This window comes from Neoarius graeffei, chromosome 22 (genome assembly GCF_027579695.1).
Source record: "Neoarius graeffei isolate fNeoGra1 chromosome 22, fNeoGra1.pri, whole genome shotgun sequence".
Taxonomy (NCBI): domain Eukaryota; kingdom Metazoa; phylum Chordata; class Actinopteri; order Siluriformes; family Ariidae; genus Neoarius; species Neoarius graeffei.
In genome coordinates this window covers 8,500,013-8,517,139 of record NC_083590.1, presented here as the reverse complement: position 1 = coordinate 8,517,139, position 17,127 = coordinate 8,500,013, and the positions used below count along the sequence as shown (strand labels likewise).

Genomic DNA, 17,127 nt, shown 5'->3' with positions numbered 1-17,127 from the left:
ACAGCCGTGGATGAGGATTCAAAATGGCGGCTCGGCTCGGCTTGGTTTTCCCTTTCGGGCGCTATCATTTTCTGTTAGAATTTGGTAAAGAAAAAAAATATATATTATTTACCAGCTTAAGGTCGGTCTGTATGGTGAAATACCGTGACCTCGGCCCAGAGGGCCTCGCTCAGTACTTTCAAGACCTCGGTCACGGTATTTCACCATACGGACCTCCCAGCTGGTAAATAACATATATATCTTAGTCCAAAAATCTCATTATCTCTAGCCGCTTTATCCTGTTCTACAGGGTCGCAGGCAAGCTGGAGCCTATCCCAGCTGACTACGGGCAAAAGGCAGGGTACACCCTGGACAAGTCGCCAGGTCATCACAGGGCTGACACATAGACACAGACAACCATTCGCACTCACGGTCAATTTAGAGTCACCAGTTATCCTAACCTGCATGTCTTTGGACTGTGGGGGAAACCGGAGCACCCGGAGGAAACCCACGCGGACACGGGGAGAACATGCAAACTCCGCACAGAAAGGCCCTCGCCAGTCACGGGGCTCGAACCCGGACCTTCTTGCTGTGAGGCGACAGCGCTAACCACTACACCACCGTGCCGCCCTAGTCCAAAAATATGTCAATTATTCTCTTTGTTGGTGTTTTGTTTCTAGAGATGATACACAGGTCATAGTTTCATGGCTTTTTGAAACATATTCATTAAGGACCTTTAGGAGTCACGTGACCTCTGAAGTGCTTTTATTTCACATTAATTTCACTCAAACTGCCAAGAAACGACCCATCAGTCCACAGAAGGACATCATTAACTCCACTCGACAGAGCTCCAGGTTGTGAAACAAAACGAACTGGTATTTCCACTACAGAAGCTGGAGCCGTTTTCCCCGCCTACTTGTGTTTACGTCATCGCAGCAGCTCGGAAAGTGCATCCGCAGTGACGTTAGAGTTAGAGTCGGAGCTGATTGGTCGGTTACAGCGACGTCCGAGCTCCACGCTGTGCAGTCATTGGCTGACTTCCTGTCACTCATCAAGGCAGCGATGAACAATGTGCCGGATCTCAAACGCGACACACTGGAACACACAGCGCACTTGGGTAGTGTTATTTTTACGGGGTCGGAGTGCGCCTAGGTAGGGAGCGAGTGCTGATTGAAGACACAGCCTGCAGGAACTCGCTCCAGAGCGCTTTAAGGGGAGAGAGGGAGAGAGAGACAGACAGGGAGGGTAGTGCGGTGCCTGTTGTCGGCACCAGGTTTATATGAATGAGCATGGCGTAACTGCACATCAGCCTGGGCTGCTTTTTTTTTTTTTAAATATACTTTAGTAATGCCAGTGAGGACGCGGTTAAAGACCTCCCTGGTGTGTTTTTGGAGAGATTGAGAGCCTGGGCTTGTGGTTCAGCTCGGATCTGTATTTTGAACAGTTGGTTCCTTTCCATTCTCCTGCCTGGAGTTTCCTGTTTACACCTCAATCAGCTGCTGGAGATGAAGAGAGTCAACAGCTTCCAGAGGTGAGCAGTGTACGGGGAACACACACTCTTCACTGCGGCACTTTATTTATTTGTTTGTTTATTTATGTACTTGTCTAAGGTGTGCATGCAGTGTTGATGTTCAGCATCATTAATCATTCATGTCACAACATTTACACACACACAGTACAACTATTCTAAAATAATATAAAAAAATTATAATGTAGACATGCATCAGTATCTCTCTCTCTCTCTCTCTCATATTATTATTATTATTATTATACACTATTCAGGGTTTTTTCTAGAAAAATTTAGTATGAGGGCGCTCACCATGGAGAGGGGGGGGGATGGTGCCGGTTGTCCCCCCTCTCCGCCGTGCAAAGCCTTTGAAAAATTGAGGCTACAATGGGACATTCTGAGGCTATCTGAGAGGGAAATTGTAACAAATTGTCTGTCAACATTGAAAAAGAAAGAAGTAATCTTCTTCTGCCCCGGACAGTCTTTGGCTTTCTTCCGCTTCGTGCCGCAGGATGACATCTTTAAATGCCCAAGTGTCGTCAAAAACGACTCGCGAACTCCTTCTGTCAAAAGCTCCCGCGCTCTACAAGTCAGCTGACCTTGTATGTAACCCATGTCAAATCTCACGAGAGCAGCCGCGACAAGTAAACAAACATGGCGCCTCAGTCTGGAAAACGCCAATTCGGATTGTTTTTGCACCGTCTGGCAGTGTATCTACTATGATTGGAATATTTTTGGAGTAATTATAACGTATTTGATGATCAGACACATTGTCACGTGGCGTTGCTGGGATGTTTTCACGGAGAAAAGATCGTTTTGAGAAAGATTGCATGTTGTGCTGTAGCATATAAGTGCATGGCTTAAGTGTGACTTGGGGCTCAATTGGCATTTCGGTAAGGGGGCGCACGCCGAGAGTAAGAGGGCGCAGCGCCCCTGTTCCCCGGTTTAGACGAAAGCCTGCTATTATCCACATTCACTGGATATGAGCAATCGTGCACTCTGATTGGCTACTCTACTACTAGGATATCAGCTCATATACAATGAGTAGAGAAAAACAAAATGGTGGCCTGTGTTGCTGAACCAACCAAGGATGAAATAAAAACTCTACCCGAAAACAAAATATGCAGTGAAAGTGTTTGATGGTAAGAACATCCATCCATCCATCCATCCATCCATTATCTGTAGCCGCTTTATCCTGTTCTACTGGGTCGTGGGCGGGCTGGAGCCTATCCCAGCTGACTACGGGCAAAAGGCGACAGTGATAACCACTACGCCACCGTGCTTATATATTTATATGGGCGGCATGGTGGTGTAGTGGTTAGCGCTGTCACCTCAAAGCGAGAAGGTCCGGGTTCGAGCCCCGTGGCCGGCGAGGGCCTTTCTGTGCGGTGTTTGCATGTTCTCCCCGTGTCCGCGTGGGTTTCCTCCGGGTGCTCCGGTTTCCCCCACAGTCCAAAGACATGCAGGTTAGGTTAACTGGTGACTCTAAATTGACCGTAGGTGTGAATGTGAGTGTGAATGGTTGTCTGTGTCTATGTGTCAGCCCTGTGATGACCTGGTGACTTGTCCAGGGTGTACCCCGCCTTTCGCCCGTAGTCAGCTGGGATAGGCTCCAGCTTGCCTGCGACCCTGTAGAACAGGATAAAGCGGTAAAGATAATGAGATGAAATCACTCACTCACTATCCATTTTGAGTCAGTTGACACATTAGACGTGTGTATGACTTGCAGTCTTCAGCAGAGCTCTACATTCAGCATAGTCTTGAGTTGCCTCCTCTGCGATATTCCATAGCTTCAAGTCAGCACGGACAGATTCCTTCCAACTTTTTCAAGGTCGGCCATGGCTGTTCGCTCCTTCAACTTCTAGCGTAGTACATCTGTTGATCCAAGAATTACTGCGTTGGATGTGTCCATACCAATGGAGACGATTGCAATTGAATTACACTATATACACTATCCACATTCACTGAATATGAGCAATTACATGCTCTAATTGGCTACTCTACTACTAGGCTATCAGCTCATATACTGTGAGTAGAGAAGAAAAAAATGGTGACGCATGTTGCTGAACCAACTGAGGACAATATAAAAACTCTCCTCAAACAAAAAAAAGCAACGTTTATCACATTTATCACAAATTGCTCCTGTCATTTCGCCAGTTTGTTTATATTCTTCATCTTGAATTTTTATTTTTTTTAGGCCTGTTCAAAAGCTCAAAGAAGTTTGAAAGTTACAGAGCTGAAATATCCGAGGAAAAATTTAAATAAATGTCTAAAGCTATTCTATACGAGGGTAAGTCAAAAAGTTCAAAGACAGATTGAAAAAAATCTTTATTTATGAAAATAACAAGGCTATTTCTGTACATATCCTCCATTTAAGTCTAAACACTTCTGCAAGCGATATTTCCATCAGAGAATTCCTTCTTTGTAGAATTCTGGGGGATGTCTTTCTCACCTTTTGAAATTATAACATCTGTCTTAGAACTTTTGAGTTCCCTTCCTACCTCGGCACAACAGTGAGACGGCACTTTCTACAAAAAACACCACTAAAGTCAATTCGTGCTGCCATTGATAGGTTTTTAACAAGTCCGCCTGAGTGGAAGTAATTTTGTATAAAGTTTTTATTTATTGAATTTGCAAAACATAAAAATATAAACACTTTTTCAAAATCCAGTGAATGTGGATAGAATAAACAGTTATTCCACTCAATCTCGTCATACATGGATTATAGACAACTTGGTGCTACGCGCCTTGTCGACTGTCAGCTCATGTACGACTCGATTTCGTGGGATAACTGTTAAATATACTGTCATCCGAATAGTTTTTTATTTTTTTTATTGGGAATTTCAGAAAATAGTACAGCACATTATTGGAATGGTCCTCACAAAACAGGCAACAAACAACAGACACAAAGACATTAAAATATCAAAACAACCCGCCCCAAAAGGAAGACGAAACAAGGCAGGACAAAACCGTATTAGGCACTGAGTGTACAGGGCTATTATAACAGCAGAGTTACAGTTAAGATGAACAGCAGGTACAACAGGCCTATATGGGACATTTCAGTTGTCAGATAGCTGGATTTTATCTTTAACATGGTGAATAAATGGATTCCATAGGTCAAAAAATGTGTTTACACAGCCCTGAGTGTGTTATTTTCTCTAGCTTAAGGAAAAACAGCACATCTTTAATCCAATGCATAAAAGTAGGAGGATGAGGATCTTTCCATTTGAGTAAGATTAAGCGTCTAGCAAAAAAAAGCCACAAAAGCAATACAATCTGTCTGAGCTGTTGACAGTTTAAGATGGTCTGGAGAAGTGCCAAAGATGGCCATAAACACACAGGGGTCAATTTCCAGTCCCATACATTCTGAAATCTCATCTCATTATCTCTAGCCGCTTTATCCTGTTCTACAGGGTCGCAGGCAAGCTGGAGCCTATCCCAGCTGACTACGGGCGAAAGGCGGGGTACACCCTGGACAAGTCACCAGGTCATCACAGGGCTGACACATAGACACAGACAACCATTCACACTCACATTCACACCTACGGTCAATTTAGAGCCACCAGTTAACCTAACCTGCATGTCTTTGGACTGTGGGGGAAACCAGAGCACCCGGAGGAAACCCACGTGGACACGGGGAGAACATGCAAACTCCGCACAGAAAGGCCCTCGCCGGCCACGGGGCTCGAACCTGGACCTTCTTGCTGTGAAGCAACAGCACTAACCACTACACCACCGTGCCGCCCCTGTGTAAACTTATTATACAAAATAGAAATTATTCTCCTGAAAGAGGGCGGCACGGTGGTGTAGTGGTTAGTGCTGTCGCCTCACAGCAAGAAGGTCCGGGTTCGAGCCCTGTGGCCGGCGAGGGCCTTTCTGTGTGGAGTTTGCATGTTCTCCCCATGGGATTCCTCCGGGTGCTCCGGTTTCCCCCACAGTCCAAAGACATGCAGGTTAGGTTAACTGGTGACTCTAAATTGACCGTAGGTGTGAATGTGAGTGTGAATGGTTGTCTGTGTCTACGTGTCAGCCCTGTGATGACCTGGCGACTTGTCCAGGGTGTACCCCGCCTTTCGCCCGTAGTCAGCTGGGATAGGCTCCAGCTTGCCTGCAACCCTGTAGAACAGGATAAAGCGGCTAGAGATGATATGAGTTTCTCCTGAAAGACTCCAGTTACTCTAAAAGGCTATTGAGTCGGTTGCATGGGGGCAGAGTTGGAAATGAAGGGAGTGTTTTACGAAGAAAGTCTCTCACCTGAAGATAACGGAAGAAGTTACTTTTGGGGAGGTTAAATTTCTTACACAGCTGATCAAAAGAGGAGAAAATCCCATCAGAGTAAAGGTCATTAAAAGACCCAATGCCCAATTTCTGCCAGTTCAAAAATGATTAGTCTATTAAGGATGGTGCAAAATTGTGGTTAGAATGAATGGGAAAGATGAATTTTAAAGAAAAAGCTGTCCATCCAAAATGACGGCGCATCTGAGTCCAGATCCTTAAAGTTGCTCTGACGACCTTATTTTTGGAAATGTTTGATGAGGGGTCAGGGGTAGAGGAGTAGACCAAGGCTGGCAAAGAGGAGGGTTGACAAGACAGGGCCTCTAAGACATACCATGAAGGCACATCAGCACCTGGATCCTCATACAACCAGTGTACTATTGCACGAACATTCAAGCCTATTATTGGGCTTCCAAAGTCTGGTGCTGCCATACCACCAAGACACTTTGGATGTTGTAGCACACTTCTCGCTATTCGTGGTGATTTGTAATTCCATACAAAGGATGAAATAAGAGTTTAGTTTGTGAAAAAAATGAGTTGGGAATAAATACAGGAATGCACTGAAATAGATAAGTAAATTTGGGAAGAATGTTCATTCCAATCGAATTAATACGACCAGCAACAAAGAGTGGAAGTGAACTCCAATGCTTAAGGTCAAGTTCAGTCCGTTTGAGAAGGGGTGAGAAGTTTGCAGAAAAAAAGGTTGGAGAATTTATCCACAACATTAACACCAAGGTATGTGAAACTATTTGAGACCTTGAAAGGAAGGGAAGTGAATGAATACTGGCAAGCAGCCTTATTAATAGGAAACAGTTCACTTTTTTTCTAAGTTAAGTTTGTAGCCTGATAGGTGATGAAATTGATCTAAGATGCAAAATACATGGGTTAGGGACCTAGCTGAGTCTGAAATATATAAAAGTAAGTCATCCGTGTATAATGAGACTTTTTTTGTTCCTGACCTTCTCTAAAGATGCCTTTCACCAGTGTAGTTGATTCAGGGTGAGTGACAAGGGCTCAATGGCCAAGGCAAATAGTAAGGGTGATAATGGACAACCCTGTCTCATGCCACGTCCTACCTGAAAATGTTTTGAAAAGGTGTTATTAGTGCAGACTGAAGAAAGTGGAGAAGTATACAGTAACTTAATCCAGGAAATAAACTTTTGACCAAAGCCAAACTTCTCAAGGGTGTAAAAAAGAGAACTCCCTTCAACCCAATCAAAGGCCTTCTCGGTGTCTAAGGAAACCAATATTTCTGGAGTAGGAGAATCAGATGGGTGATAGATGATGTTAAACAAATGTCTTACATTAAAAAATGAAAACCTGTTCCTGATGAAGCCTGTTTGGTCAGCTGATATATCAGGTAGAATTTTTTCAAGGCGACGGGCAAGAATTTTAGCTAGAGTTTTGCCATCCGCATTTAATAGCGATATTGGACGATAGGAACTACAGCAGTGAGGGTCTTTGTTCTTTTTTTTTTTTAAAAGCAAGGAAATTTGGGCAGAACGTAATGTTTTGGGAAGGATACCAGATTTAAGAGAGTCAGTAAGCATGTTAAGAAGAAGAGGAATAAGCTTGTCTGAAAATCCTTTGAAAAACTCTACAGGGAATCCATCGGGCCCTGGACTCTTTCCACGCTGCATGGCCATCGTAGCTTCCCTCACCTCGGATGACGTAATGGGTTTATCAAGATTTCCAACTACATCTTCTGATATTTTTGGTATGGGAAGGTTAACAAAGAACTTTGACAAATTGTCAGAGGTAGGTTGATGCTCAGAGGTGTAAAGTGATGTATAAAAATTCTGAAAGGCATTATTAATTTCCTGAGGATCGTGAGTAAGGCCACTGCTAGTGTTTATTTCTGAGATGTTTCGTGAAGCTGCAGACTTACGAAGTTGATGTGCCAAAAGGCAGCTAGGCTTGTCACCATATTCATAATAAGTGTGTCTGGACTTCAAAATCAATTCTTCTGCATTGACTGTACTGAGGATTTCAAATTCTGACTTAAGGATGATCATCTCTTTATATAAGTCAGGAGAAGGTGAGTCAGTATATTGGTTTTCTAGAAGTTGAATGCGGTCCGTAAGGCTAGAAAGAGTGAACGACCGCAGCTGCTTGTCATAGGACACACGGGATATAAGTTGGCCCCTCATACAGGCTTTGAACGTTTCCCACAGTGTGCTATGATTCATGTCAGCAGTTACATTGGTGTCAATAAAGAAATCAATCTGTTGTGAAATAAATTCAGCAAAATTAGTCAGATAGGAAGAGTGTGTTTAGTCTCCACGGTGGGCGGGATGTAGATTTATGAGCAATCTTAATGACCATTAAGAGGTGAATGGTCAGAGATGACTCTAGCGTTGTAATTACAGCTTTGAACGAGAGGAAGTAATTTACAGTCGATAAGAAAATAATCTATACGTGAATGTGTGTGATGAACGGGGGAATAACCTCGTGGATTGGGGTTCAGACGTCTCCATACATCTACTAGACCATAATTATTAAGATATGCATTAATAACCTTAGCAGATTTTGAATTTGCAAATTTCCTAGTGGCTGATGTATCCAAATTTTGAAGGCAACAAGTCAAATCTCCAGCAAGGACAACTAGGTGTGAATCAATATTAGGTAAGGAGGAGAAAAATGACAAAAAAAAACCGCTCGTCATCGTGGTTTGGGGCATAAATATTTGCTAAGATTAATGGGGTATCATAGGGAGTCCCTTTAACAATGACCTAGCGTCCATTGCAGTCCGCTACAACAGAGGATGAAATGAACGGGACCGAGTGATGAATTAACATAGCAACCCCCTGGGCTTTACTGTTAAATAATGAATGGAATGACTGGTCATCTCCCGCCTTGACTACTGCACTGCCCTTCTAACAGGCCTCCCAGCCTGTGTAGTGAAGCCACTTCAGATGGTCCAGAATGCAGTGGCGTGCCTGGTCTTCAATCAGCCCAAAAGGGCACATGTGACCCCTCTGCTAATTGAATTACATTGGTTACCCCTGGCTGCACGTATCAAATTCAAATCACTAATGCTAGCCTACAAAGTGCTTACTGGGTCTGCACCTACTTACTTGAGTGCTCTAATAAAGGCTAAGGTGACTCTTTCTCAACTCCGGATATCAAAAGAACGCCATTTGGCAGTTCCAGCACCGCGCACAAGACAATCCAGACTCTTTTCATGTGTCGTCCCATGCTGGTGGAATGATCTACCGAGTGCTACCAGAGCAGGGGCGTCCCTGTCTGTCTTCAAGAAACTCTTGAAGACCCAGCTCTTCAGAGAACACCTCCTGTCCTACACTTAGACTTTACACCTCCCCTCCCCTCTACTGCACTCATCTTGCACTTGATTCCACTTTTGTACTCGCACTCTAAAGCTCCCTTTAGTGATATTTCTTTTAAGACTTCTTTTCAGCGATCTCAAAAGTAGCCGGTCACCGGCGGCAAATCGCTGGCTATGGCTTGTTATGCCGCCGGCTATTGTCAGTCAAGTCACAAAATTTAATATTAAATATTTCTGACAGCAAAAAAAGTTGTGAACGTAAATTACATCCACTATGTCATGTATGTCCGTTGCCGCATCAACTGTGTTTACATCCTCGACACGAGTGCAGCCATTACTGCCGCCTGTGTTGCCAGATTGCGCGTTTTCCCGCCCAATTTTGGCGGGTTTTGAACATATTTTGGGCTGTAAAACGTCAGCAGTATCTGGCAACATATTTTTTTTACTTAATACAAGAAATTAATGGATGCCAACGTTTTTGCCAAAATGGTATTTTATTTTCCATTGTTTAGGCAGCTTCAGCATCATACTGTGAGATTCTGTTCAAATTGTTTTTTTTCTTCTATGAAGCCTGAGCCATTTATTTTATTAGTTTATAATTATTGTTTAATTTAGTCTTCAGGACAGACTGCCTGCACACAGCACTAGTATTAATAGTTTTTTTTCTTACATGAAAGCTGAGGCATTTATATTATATTTTAAGGTAACTTCATGTTGTGCTGTGAGGTTCTCTGCACTTTAACTTTTGAACCAACAGGAGCATTTGGATAAGTAAAGCCTATTTTTCTGCATTTTTGTAGTCCTGGTAATCTTTTATATTGGTAAAGTTGTTTATAGGACCATTTCTCAGTGTCTGTTTTTTTTAATCAGTAGTTTTTCAGTAATAACTTATCACTCAATTTTAAACAACCCCCGCGCCTCCCCCATAGTCTCCAAAATTTCTGTGGGAAACACTGGCATGCGTAACAACGCTAATCAAGCTTAAGCTAGACGACCCGCCTCAAATACCCGTCCCGGGTAAATGTTATCCCAATTTTAGATGGCCTGTTCCAAACCATCCCGCCCCATGAAAAATTCGTACTTGCATATCTCTCTCTCTCTCTCTCTCTCTCTCTCTCTCTCTCTCTCTCTCTCTCTCTCTCTCTATATATATATATATATATATATATATATATATATATATATATATATATATATATATATATCCATCCCTGCACGCTTTGCGTGCATTATGTCTGCCACTGGCAGACATTTTACCATTTTGCACCCTGCTGTAAATTATTTGTACCCTGCTATTCTCCCAAACTTTGAAGCCCCTGTCTTTTATGTATCTTGATTGTTAATTTTCTTTTTGTAAGTCGCTGTGGATTAAAGTGTCTGCTAAATGAATAAATGTAAATATGTAAATGACTGAGAGACCCATCATCTCCGAATTCTAGCATGATCAGAAATGTTCGAATGTGTTTCCTGGATGAAAGCAATTTGAGCACCTAAGTTGTCCAAATGAGAGAACCTTGCTGAGTTTTGTGGATTTTCCTAAGCCTCTTACATTCCAGCTAGCAAAAGTGATAGGCCTACTTGCAACGCTATGAACACTGTTGGCTGCTGAAGTCATACAAATCTGAAACTAAATGTAGCTGTGTTGCCAATAAAAGACAGCACTGCTGTAAACAAGCCTAGACATATTAAGAACAGAAAATGCATATACGGTAATCCCTCCCCACACATGCACCTCCCCGAACATGGTGTAATTATCCTGATAGCAAAACAAACACTAGACCGATCCATAGGTTAACACAAGTATAGTTACAACTATAGTAATAGCCAAAGGGCATAAACTGAGAATCTGTGGTTGGTTGAAGAGAGCAACTGGACTTGCTTGAAGATTCTTGAAAACGTTTCGCCTTTCATCCTAAAGGCTTCCTCAGTTCTGTCTGACTAATAGGGAGTATCCAGTATTTATCCTCTCATGGATCATCATAGAATCCGAATCAGAATGCTGATGGTTGGTTCAACCAACCACAGATTACTATGTACCTGGATGACTGAGATTCGTCACAGATATGTTTCTACGCACTTTGGGATGAGATCCCTTCGACTGGTGCGGGAGTATGAGAGGACTTCCAGAAAACTGGCAGACATCTTAGCCAGAGAGGATCGCTCATTTTTGTCAACCTGGAATGACCATCATTGAACAGAGGTGGGTGTCTATGACATCTTTTATCAGCCACCTACAATGCAGCCATCAGCATTCTGATTCAGATTCTATGATGATCCATGAGAGGATAAATACTGGATACTCCCTTTAGTCAGACAGAACTGAGGATGCCTTTAGGACGAGAGGCGAAACGTTTTCAAGAATCTTCAAGCAAGTCCAGTTGCTCTCTTCAACCAACCACAGATTACTATGTACCTGGATGACTGAGATTCTTCACAGATAGGCATAAACTGAGGCAGATATCTGGCAAAATGAACAGATAATGTATACAAACATGCGACATAGGATAAAACATTTCACTTAAAGAAAAATTTTAGATTTGGAAAATATTATCAGGTGTACACCTGGCCAAAGTGGCTGAGAATGAAACCAAGATTGACGATTTGGGTATAGTAGTTAGCCAAGAAACAAGCACTAGCATAACATAGCATAGAACCATGATGTGAAATATTACTGTCAGAGTCCAGTGAAATTGTCAGTCCGCTGTAATATTCTCATGAGCATCACTGTCACAAACTGTAGAGACGACATAGTCCAATGCCAGCTGAGGGTCGGTGAAAATGCGCTCCTTCGCTCCAGGCAGAGTGATGTGAAACTTCGCAGGCAGACGAAATCCGAAGCGAGCACCTTCTATCTCACGTAGCCGCTTCCTCACGACCCCAAAAGCTGCTCTCCTCTTCGCCTCGGCAGCGGTCAGGTCCGGAAAAATACGTATGGGTCGTCCGTTGAAGGAGAGGGATTGCAACTGATGTGCCTGACGGAGGATGAGTTCGCGGACATGAAATGTAGTGTACTCTGATGACAAAAGGTCTCCGAGGTTGGTTGGGCTTCGGTTTAGCTTGCAAGGTCCTGTGAGCTCAGTCAAGCAAAGGTTTCTCATCCAGTTTAAGCACCCCTTGCAGCAGATTGGAGATGAACTCCGTCACCATTGCACCTTCTTGGTCTTCACGGACGCCCACTAATCTGATGTTATTTCTCCGGGATCTGTTCTCTAGATCTTCACACTTCGCTTGTAGTTCTTTAACTTGGCTTTGGAGCTCAGACACCGTGACCTCAATAGCAGATACAGAGTCACAGGTTGCTGAAGTCTCCAGCTCCTTCAGATGCCCTTCTTGGTCATCTGCAGTTTTCTGTAGGCTAGTTACTGATGAAATCAATTCTTCTCTGACAGCAGCGATGCCAGCCTGCACTCCTCCAACAGCCAGTTCTATTTTCGAGCAGATGTCAAATTTAAGCGAGTCCAAGGCTTTGGTTAGCTTTTCACTCTCGGTGCAGTCTTGAAACTCTTCAACTGGGGAGCTAGTGTTGCCAGCATGAGCAGGTTGGTTAGACAATGGTTTAGCAGCCAGTGACTTCATTATTTCCATCAAGTAGGCCAGTATAATCTTAAGTTCTTTTTATATCCACGAATTTAACATTTAACCAAGGTTTGAGATCAAACTAATCTGTTTTAAATCGAAATTAAAGATGTGCATCTTAGAGCTCGCCAAAAGATCGCCTACATAGCTCCTGCACAGCAGTGTCCCCCGGTCATCCGAATAGTTAAAGCTACTGATGCTTTTGGCAAACTTCATCAACAAAAAACAAGTCAGTGTCAGTCGTGCAGTTGTTCTCCCCACCCTGCTCTACGGGTTCAGAATCCTGGACTCCGTATAGATCACACATCGGCCAACTCGATGTTTTTCATGAATGCTGTCTCCGTTCAATATGTGGCTACACTTGGCAAGATAAGAGCTCTAACCCTGACCCCTTCAGTAAATGTGGTGTTGGCAGCATTGAAAGTCTCTTACTGCAGTCACAGCTCTGATGGGCTGGTCGTGGCGTTAGAATGAGTGATGACCGAATCCCTAAAATTCTTGTGTTCAGTCAGCTTTCTTATGGAAACGAGATGTAGGCAGACCTCGGCTGTGCTACAAAGACGATCTTAAAAACAATCTTAAAGCAATTGAAATCCCTCCTGAAGCGTTGGACGTCTCCGCTGTAAATCATTTGTACTGGAGAAGGCTTTGCCACAAAGATATCGAAAGCTTTAAAAATGACCATCTCCGCCATCTAAGAGAATTACGAGCCAACACGAACTCTCGGACCTGTGTGTCAGCACCGCTGCTCAATGATCCTTTCATGTGCCTCACTGGTGGAATTGTTTGCGAATCTCGAGCAGGACTGGCGTCTCCACTGTCGACGTGTCATTGGATCTGATTCGAGACGATGTCGGTCCTGGTGCTGGTCCTCGGTGTCGGGTCAGGACAGCTCTAATCCCTGTTCACAGGTTTATGTTCAGACTGGATCTTATCATATTTGATGTTAAAGCACATAATTGATTTTTTTTGGTAATTATATATGTCAGTGTTATTAATGAGGTACAGATTAGTTACTACTCGAAGACACGTTAGTGTGAATAATGATGGAGTCGGACAATGACGGCACATGAAGGCATGTTTCCGTTAACCTACTTAATGCAGAGCTCTCAAATATCACAAAAAAAGTTTATACACTCACATGGTGTGGTTTTTCAGACGAATCAACAAAGCGGTATATTACAAAATTGAAACAAATACGTTTTTCGCATTCGATTAAACTCTACCACAGCTGTTGCGGTATAGGAGATCGGAATCAAGAATCATATTTCAGGTGTTTTGATACTCCGTGTGTGTGTGTGTGTGTGTGTGTGTGTGTTTTACAGATTCATGAACAGCAGAGCTGCTGCTAACTGCCGCTACCAGCCCACAAGCTACGAGCATGCAGCAAACTGCTACACACACGCGGTGAGACACACACACACACACTCTTTCCTAGATTTGTTTCTCGACAGCACACATCGGCACACTGCCCTGTAGAATAAGCAGAAGATGATTACATAAACACACACTTTATTCATGCTGCCATGTCTGGTCAGTCCTGGGTAATTCCTGGATTTGCACCTGTCCAAAATAATGTGTGTGTGTGTGTGTGTGTGTGTGTAGCTAGTGATCGTTCCTGCATTTGTGGGCGTGGCTCTGTTGCACCGTCTCTCAGATGATCGGTGGGAGAGGATCACGGCGTGGGTGTACGGCCTCGGCCTCTGTGCTCTTTTCCTCATCTCCACCATCTTCCACATCATCACCTGGAAGAAAAGCCACATGAGGTCAGAACAATGGAGGGATGAATGAGGAGAGAGAAGGATGAATGTAGAGAAGGACAGAAGGAATGAGTGAATCAGCTTAGGGGGATGGAGGGATGTACACGGGGACACGAAGGGGATGGACACGAGGGAGAGAATGAAATGTTTACAGTGTGTGTAAATAATAGTCATGGGTGTAATTGTGTGTGTGTGTGTGTGTGTGTGTGTGTGTGTGTGTGTGTGTGTGTGTGTGTGTGTGCTCCAGGATGATGGAGCACTGCTTCCACATGTGTGACCGAGTCGTCATCTACTTCTTCATCGCCGCCTCGTACACACCGTGGTGAGAGAAACATGTTGTGGGGTTTAAATGATGTCTGTGTGCAGGAGAGAGAGAGCGATATGCTGGGGGTTCTGAACGTGTGTGTGTGTGTGTGTGTGTGTGTGTGTGTGTGTGTGTGTGTGTGTGTGTGTAGGTTAAACCTGAGGGAGCTGGGTCCTCTGGCGTCTCACATGCGCTGGTTCGTGTGGCTCATGGCGGCCACGGGAACCATCTACGTCTTCAACTACCATGAGAAGTGCGACCTTTGACCTTTCACTTCCTGTACAGTGGAGTGACTTGAATATCGTGCTGATGGTGTGTGTGTGTTGTAGGTATAAACTGGTGGAGCTGGCCTTCTATCTGACCATGGGGTTCTCTCCTGCACTGGTGGTGACCTCGATGGTAAGACTTCACTGCACACAACGCATCACTTCCTGCACATGTATTAACTAAAGTAGCTCGGAGATGCACTGCACTGATTAGTGTCCTTCATTTGAGAGGTGACTCAGAAATCTGCAGGTATGTCATAGGGGACAGTATCGTGATCCTGAACGGGGGTGGGGTCACTCTCACTGCCAACCTGCCAGCCAGTTTAAGGGACCAGGATGTCTCCATGGTTACCACATGATGATGAAGAAATGCTGCTTAAACGGTTTGTGGTGATCAAAACGTTCAGGAAGAGGATGCAATTACTGCAGAATGGCCGTAATACCTGAACATGGCGGTGCGACGCTGGGCTCGATGATGTAATACTAGAACACTCCTGCTCCAGGATCTCGGAGAATAACGTCTGATCTACAAGATAACGAGAATAATAAGTTGTGATCTTGAGAAAAGGCTTAATCTGTATTAGTGTAGTCTGAGGCGCCACCTGGTGGCCTGGTGCACATTTTAACTGTGAACACTGAACCCATACATACACACTGTGTGTCTTTGCAGACCAACACGGACGGTGTGTACGAGCTGGCATTCGGTGGGTTGATCTACTGCCTGGGCGTGGTCTTCTTTAAATCAGACGGCGTCATCCCATTCGCTCACGCCATCTGGCACGTGTTCGTCACACTCGCCGCTGCCGTGCACTACTACGCCATCTGGAAATACCTCTACCGCAGCTCATCTGGAGACGAGGTCAGGCCTGTGGCTGACCTCTGACCTGTCTCTCTCTCTCTCACACACACATACTTATATATGAACGAGAGTATGTAATCTAAACCATTTTCACCAAGAGGTGCTCATCAGCAACTCAAGTTTACCAATATGACCTCTGATTGTTTACTAGCCGCCTGGAGAACTGTGTGTGTGTTTTCAGATGATTGATTCAGTCAGAAATTTTTTTAAAAGTACAGAATTTCTCACATGTAGTTGATCAGATCGGCTGAGACGTGTTTGGCGTCTTCAGTTTTGGACATTTGAAGCTGCGAGGCTCTTATCATGAAAAACAAACAACAGAAGCTTCTAGACTCCAGTTTCATCACACTGAGCGCGAGTGTGAGATGATTTTAGGTGTGTGGTTTAAACCATAACTCTAAACCGGTGGCTTCTGTTACGTGTTTGCTTCACAAGTGTTCGACTCCAGTGGTGCATCGTGTCGATCTCATTCACTTTTGGTTGATCCGGTCCATTAAATACAGATATCTCTTCTTCTGTCTTTGGTTTTAAACAGATATTCAGAGCAGTTCTGCTCACACACACACATTCCACCTTTCACATGTTCAGTGTTGCCTTTTGCATCGAGATTCCTGAACTCCAGAGGTCGTGTCTTACTGGTTTTATATCTCGTTGTACTGTAATGTGCAGGTCATCAGTGTATTGATTGTTTCTCCTGCTCTAACGCTGATAGTTGTTGCAAGATACCCAGGATTCTCATCAACATAATGAAAGTTGACAGAGTGTAGATCTCTAGAAAAGCTACATTTTTAAAAAAAAATTATTTATTTATTTTTCCCCTGTCTGTTTTTCCAGCTCATAACAACAACACCTGCCCCGCCAAAAAAAAACGTCGCGCAATCTAATATTCACCTGGTCCGCTTTTAGCTTTGATTACAGCATGCGTTCATTACAGCGTGGCATTGTTTCGATGATCTTGTGCAATGTTGCAACATTAATTTCAGTCCAAAGTTGTATTATTTTGGGAGTCGAACCACTGTATAAAGTCTTCTCCAACACATCCCAAAGATTCTCAGTGGGGTTAAGGTCAGGACTCTGTGGTGTGTAAACGATTCCTCATGCTTCCTGAACCACTCTTTCACAATCTCAGCCCTAAATTTATTCCTGAGCCATCAGAGAAGAAAAATCTGATGATAATCTGGTCATTCAGGTCATCAAGTGACTTCATTTTAATGTTGCTGAGTCTCGACCTGACCAACTGAAGCAACCCCAGATCATCACACTGCCTCCAGAGGCTTGGACAGTGGACACTATGGGTGATGGGTGCATCGCTTCA

At 43.8% G+C, this 17,127-nt stretch overlaps 1 protein-coding gene across 1 annotated transcript; it reads left to right on the top strand.

Moving 5' to 3' along the window:
• Positions 1 to 1,206: 1,206 nt before the first annotated feature.
• On the top strand, positions 1,207 to 16,804 carry mmd (monocyte to macrophage differentiation-associated). The gene is made up of 7 exons (XM_060904319.1): positions 1,207 to 1,510; positions 13,949 to 14,030; positions 14,229 to 14,389; positions 14,631 to 14,705; positions 14,839 to 14,940; positions 15,017 to 15,086; positions 15,624 to 16,804. Exons 1-7 carry the CDS (start codon positions 1,485 to 1,487, stop codon positions 15,834 to 15,836), a joined length of 729 nt encoding a protein of 242 aa, XP_060760302.1. The 5' UTR covers positions 1,207 to 1,484; the 3' UTR covers positions 15,837 to 16,804.
• Positions 16,805 to 17,127: the final 323 nt, after the last annotated feature.

Coding starts and splice junctions, on each gene's coding strand:
- mmd (XM_060904319.1), top strand. CDS start 1,485: ATGAAGAGAGTCAACAGCTTCCAGAG. Junction 14,031..14,228: donor CAAACTGCTACACACACGCG/GTGAGACACACA, acceptor GTGTGTGTGTAG/CTAGTGATCGTTCCTGCATT. Junction 14,941..15,016: donor GTCTTCAACTACCATGAGAA/GTGCGACCTTTG, acceptor TGTGTGTTGTAG/GTATAAACTGGTGGAGCTGG.